The following is a 5,367-nucleotide window of genomic DNA, read 5'->3' on the forward strand; positions in this document are numbered from 1 at the left end:
TGACATTTCTCTTCCGGGGGCTACGGTATAAAAATCGGGGAGGACTGGTGCGGGGTAATGAAATTTGTATGCAGAGAGTGACAGATGTCCCCCACAATGTCGCCCAGCAAAACCGATAAAAATCAACCTTCTAAATACATTATCCTTGGTCCGACGTTATCTGTCAAATCCCATATAAAAATTTAACAGGCCGTCCGATAAAATCGTATGCGAAAAAACGTTGCCACCGCGCTTAATCATCCACAAAGTTCGACGTCGGAAAGATTTTTCGTTAAACAGCCCCAAATCAGCTATGGAATTCGAGCTGGCTATTTGGGTAGTAGATCAGTTTAGTTCTACATTTTCGCGTGAACAATTCAAAGTGCACATAAAAAATAATGTTCGATTGTTTACTTTGAATAGATTAACATCTTCACACATTTAATGGCGTACTCACAAAGGAAATGTATGCAATAATATACGTTGGCAGAACCAAATCTCTCATTTCATTCCTTCTGCAGAACTGGGCTACTTTTAGCTAGTCGGACGCGACTTTCCCCCGTACGTGTTGTATCAACTGTCAGATTGCTGCTTGCCGGACAGCCGCATGCAGGACCATTGCCTTAGCGTACGCGGTCCCATATTTATGTCGTGTCTTGTTTTCTCGACAGACGTCATCTATTTTCCTCGCCCAGTAGTCGTACGATAATGGTAAAGATGGATGCACGAATCTTCGATGATATGAATTTGTAAGTAAAATGCACTTTTATTCGGTACAATTTGTCATCCAGTGTCCACCCAACGCTTGCCATCGCACCAACCCGTCGCAAGAGTGTAAAATGTTTACCCTTTTTTCGCCCATCCGGCGTTGTGTTGGATATGGATGTTGTGGGGGAATGCGAAAAAAAAAACATCTGATCCGTAAACGATGTTGAGCTGTTTGTTTATCTCGTTCTTTCCGTTGTAACCGTGCCTTACCGTTTCAGCTACATCACGCCGGACCGGCTCTACATCGAGCCCTCCGAGTCGGAACAGTTCGTCATCATCGAACGGCCAGATGGAGCAGTTTCGCTGCACAGTGCGTATAGTAGTCCCTTTTCCAGACGGTGCAGATTTGTTTTATAACCTTATCCTCTCTTCCTACCACCTCTCTGCAGCCGTGGACAGCAAGGAGCGGTTACCGATCCATGGTTACGAGCTGCGGAAAATCTGCGGAGTGCTCGGCATGGTGCGGCTAATCAGCGGGCTGCATTTGGTCGTGGTAACGCATCGCATTTTCGTCGGCCTTATCAACAACGAGCCGGTGTGGCAGATGGCTGGTTCCGATCTGATACCGCTCACGCCTACGCTGACGCACCTGAGCGAGAGCCAGAAGGAACAGAACGAGACCTATCTAGCCATGATGCGGCAGGTGCTGGACACACCCTTCTTCTACTTTTCGTACGGCTACGACCTTACCAACACGATGCAGCGCATCGGCAGCAATCCGAAGGTCGGGGACAATGTTGGCCTTTACGGGCAGAGCGACAAGCGCTTCGTGTGGAACGTTGGGCTGCTGGAGAACTTTCCACTGCTGGTGCGCTACGTTCTACCCATCATACATGGCTGTGAGTACACCCGGTGGCATCATGCCTTTTCCCGTACATTGTAAACTAGTAGTGGTCGGACCTACCTGATTCCGATTCCGTGTTCGGAATCAATTTCAGAGCCTATTTCGATGCTGGAATTCCAATTTTGGAGTCGATTTCGGAGTCGAGTTCAATCGATTACGGCGTCGATTCCGGAATCGATTCCGGAATTAGTATCGGTTTCAGAATCGGAATCGAACTGGGAATCACAATTTACTCCGGTAACGGTATCAGAATTGACTCCTGAATAGGCTCCGGAATGAGAATCAGTGCTTGTACTTGAGAATAAGAGAAACAAGAAGTTTCAGAAGTAAAATTAGTCCGGGAATCTCCATGAGAATGGATCGTTTACCAGTAGATTAGGATTCTTTGCGGCTATCAATACGTAGCATCATAGGACCCAAACGTCTATTCTTATGAAGATGTCAAAACCGACTCCGATTTCGAAGCCGATTCTGATTTAAGAGCTAATTCCGATTCTGAAGCCGATTTCAATTTCAGAGCCGATACCGGAGCCGATTCCAATTTCAGAGCCGATTCCGGAGCCGATTCTGGTGTCGATTGTGGAGTCGATAGCGGTGTCGTTCCCGGAATCAGAATTGGACCCGGAATCGAAATCGGCTACGGAATCGGAATCCAACTGGGAATCGCAATTTGCTAGGGTAACGGAATAAAAAATGTCCCTATAATTGGAATTAGCTCCGGAATGAGACACAGTTCTTGTTCTTGAGAGTCAGAGAAACAAGAAGTTTCAGAAGCAAGCAGAAGCATTCTTTGCGGCTATCTATACGTAGCATCATTGGACCTATTCTTGGAAATGCCTATTCTTAAGGAGATGCCGAAACCGACTTCGATTTCGAAGCCGGTTCCGATTTTCGAGCCAATTCCGATTCTGGAGCCGATTTGGATTCCTAAATCGATTTCAATTTCAGAACCGATTTTGATTGCGGAGCCAATTCCGGAATCGATTCCAGCAAAACTTCGGAGCTAGCCCCAATCGATTCCGACGAAAACTTCATTTTTCCCATCACTACTTAAACATTAAGTTTTCTCTCTCATTCTCTCTCACTCTCTCTCTCTCTCTCTCCCTCCCTTCCCTCCCTCCCTTGCTATCGGTGCAGTTGTTTCCATCAACGATGTAACGGTGAACGGGCATGCTCTCAGCTGGATACTGATCTCACGCCGCTCGGTACAGCACGCCGGCACCCGGCTGTTCTGCCGCGGCATTAACCAGAATGGCGAGGTGGCCAACTACGTCGAGACGGAGCAGATCCTCGTCACCGGACAGGATCGGGTGTCGTTCGTGCAGACGCGCGGCAGCATTCCCCTGTTTTGGCACCAGACGCCGAACTTGCAGTACAAACCGCGGCCACAGTTGCTGATCGGACGGGACCATCTGGTCGCCTGCTCGCGCCACTTCGACGACCAGTGCAAGCTGTACGGTGCGCAGTGCCTAATCAACCTGATCGACCACAAGGGCGCGGAAGAGGTGCTGGAGAAAGCGTACGATGCGACCGTGTCCGGGGTCGGCAACACGCAGCTGCACTACGTCTCGTTCGACTTCCACAAGGAGTGCAAAAAGATGCGGTACGACCGGCTGAGCCTGCTGATGAACCGCATCACCCACGAGCAGGACAAGTTCGGCTTTTATCACACCAACCACGTCGGCCAGGTGTACTCCGTCCAGAAGGGTGTGTTCCGCACCAACTGCATCGACTGTCTGGACCGGACGAACGTTGTGCAGAGCCTGATTGCGAAGCGCAGCCTCGAGCAGGCGCTGGAACGGCTCGGCATTTTCAAGTTCGGCGAGAAGCACATCGATCCCAACTCCCAGTTCGAGGCGGTCTTCAAAGCGGTAGGTTGATGGTGCTAGTGGCTAGTGTTTCATATAAAATTGAAATGCAATTTGCTCTGTTTTTATTACAGGTGTGGGCAGATAACGCAGACCTCATCTCACTGCAGTACTCTGGCACCGGTGCGCTGAAGACGGACTTCACGCGCACCGGCAAGCGCACGTTCAAAGGGCTGCTGCGCGACGGGCTTAACTCGCTTACGCGCTACGTTAAGAACAACTTTAGCGACGGCTTCCGGCAGGACAGCATCGAGCTGTTCCTGGGCATGTACCGCGTACGGAACGGGGAAGGTTTGGAGTTTCCCTCGCCGCTCAGTGTCTCCGATCCCACGGTCGACTGGCGCAAGCGAATGGTAATGTACTAGGCCGATACATCTTCCCATGCCACGCACTAACCTAGCCACTTCCATCCTTCGCTCCTGTTCTGCAGATTATGGCCACGGTGCTGTTTGAAATAGCGATGTTCTTTGTCATCATGCTATACCCGACCGAGTTTAGCTTTAAAACGGGTGTCCTGCTGCTCGGCTGGGGCGTGATGGTGCTGTTTACCCATCGGTTCTTCGTCAAGCATCGCAGCGATTTCGTCGACCGGCCGAAGCTGCTGTCAAAAAAGTAGCTTGCCGGCAGGGGCCTCTAACCGCTGGCGAAGAACTGGCCATGCGCGACGTGAGCATGTACTACACCATCGTGTGAGCACGGCACGGCGGCAGCGTGCGGATGCCGCACGGCAAGCGGAACAACAGAGGGGCAACGGATGACCGGCTTTTACATTTATACATTTGCATGTTACGGGTGCGTAGGAACGGTAGGTTTATATTCATTTGCGCGTGTGCTTTGATTTATTTATTAATTTATTATATTCGTTGATTTTTGTTCTTTTTTTAAATTTGTTTTGCAGTACCTTTCGCGGGAAAGATGCACAGAAATCACAGGCACGTAAAATTGATTGTAGTCCTGCGTAGTTAAAACAAAATGGGTTCATCTAAAAGAATGATCATGCCTGCTGCCAGTAGGAAAATTCAAATTTAGACGAATGGGGCTTCAGATGATGCAAATGAATCAATAATCAACTCCTAACCTTTCCTTACGATTTGTATCGAATGCATGGTCTACGGGTGCAGCAATGCAGCTATTTTGCTTCCTATACGGTTATTTCAGGGTAGGAGAATGTTATTCTAGCGTAAACCAATAAATCAAGGTGTAGTGGATCATTGCAATTAGTTTCTTTCCCAGCCGTAGCAAATCATTCACGACCGACAGATAGTGATACAGAGAGAGAGAGAGAGAGAGAGAGGGACAGAGAGGGACAGAGAGAGGGAAAGATGCAGATTGTGCGTGAAATGGGAAATGGTTAATGGGAATAAACATTCATCAAGGTGTAGCAGGTGTTAGGAACTGTTGGTTGTAATTGACCGTTACAGATAAGCAGGTTGAGCTAAATTCCATGCCAATTCCAGTTTGATTGTTTGTGACTAACAAACTATAAATATTTATATATTTTCGGCGCGGTCTTGTAGGCACGTAAAACGTAACGTATATGAACAATAGATATCTACAATAAAATCACTCCGTCATTCAAGAAAACAGCAAATGTACATGGTAGTTTCCTCTATTTTTGTTTCCTCTACTAAGCCTTTATCGGCATTAATAGGGTTTTGTTTGCCCTTGTCTCGAGAATGCGTAATTACATTTATCATGCTCATTTCATTCTATTACGATTGCCTATTCCTGTAATAATTTTGTAATTATGCGTGTCATACTATCTACTAGTATCATTTTTACTAACGTTACTCACAGTATGAAACAATCAGCCTTATTCTATTATTGCAATCAGCTATACTGCTAAGGAAAAACGATTTACTTTGAAACGAAACTATAATGGGTTTGAGGTTTCTATAGAAATATGTC

General features: G+C 47.5%; 1 protein-coding gene across 3 annotated transcripts; it reads left to right on the forward strand.

Moving 5' to 3' along the window:
- The first annotated feature begins 563 nt into the window (after nt 1-563).
- On the forward strand, nt 564-5,050 carry LOC1277408 (phosphatidylinositol-3-phosphatase SAC1). Of its 3 annotated transcripts, none has more exons than XR_009765398.1 (7): nt 564-728; nt 966-1,057; nt 1,137-1,586; nt 2,729-3,462; nt 3,534-3,812; nt 3,890-4,264; nt 4,358-5,050. XR_009765398.1 is itself a non-coding variant. In XM_061649485.1 (6 exons), the coding sequence occupies exons 1-6, from the start codon at nt 688-690 to the stop codon at nt 4,073-4,075; spliced, it is 1,782 nt and encodes a 593-aa protein (XP_061505469.1). In that variant the 5' UTR covers nt 572-687; the 3' UTR covers nt 4,076-5,050. The 3 variants fall into 3 exon arrangements, 1 of the variants encoding a protein (XP_061505469.1); XR_009765399.1 differs by having other exon boundaries at nt 567-728; nt 3,890-4,251; XM_061649485.1 differs by having other exon boundaries at nt 572-728; nt 3,890-5,050.
- The last annotated feature ends 317 nt before the right edge of the window (nt 5,051-5,367 follow it).

Source organism: Anopheles gambiae, chromosome X (genome assembly GCF_943734735.2).
Source record: "Anopheles gambiae chromosome X, idAnoGambNW_F1_1, whole genome shotgun sequence".
In the NCBI taxonomy this organism is placed as follows: domain Eukaryota; kingdom Metazoa; phylum Arthropoda; class Insecta; order Diptera; family Culicidae; genus Anopheles; species Anopheles gambiae.

What these genes read in the sequence shown, in the direction of transcription:
- LOC1277408 (XM_061649485.1), top strand. Translation starts at nt 688, where the DNA reads ATGGTAAAGATGGATGCACGAATCTTCGATGATATGAATTT. An exon ending in ATCTTCGATGATATGAATTT is followed by an intron (nt 729 to 965) that starts GTAAGTAAAATG and finishes TTACCGTTTCAG; the next exon opens with CTACATCACGCCGGACCGGC. An exon ending in TCTACCCATCATACATGGCT is followed by an intron (nt 1,587 to 2,728) that starts GTGAGTACACCC and finishes CTATCGGTGCAG; the next exon opens with TTGTTTCCATCAACGATGTA.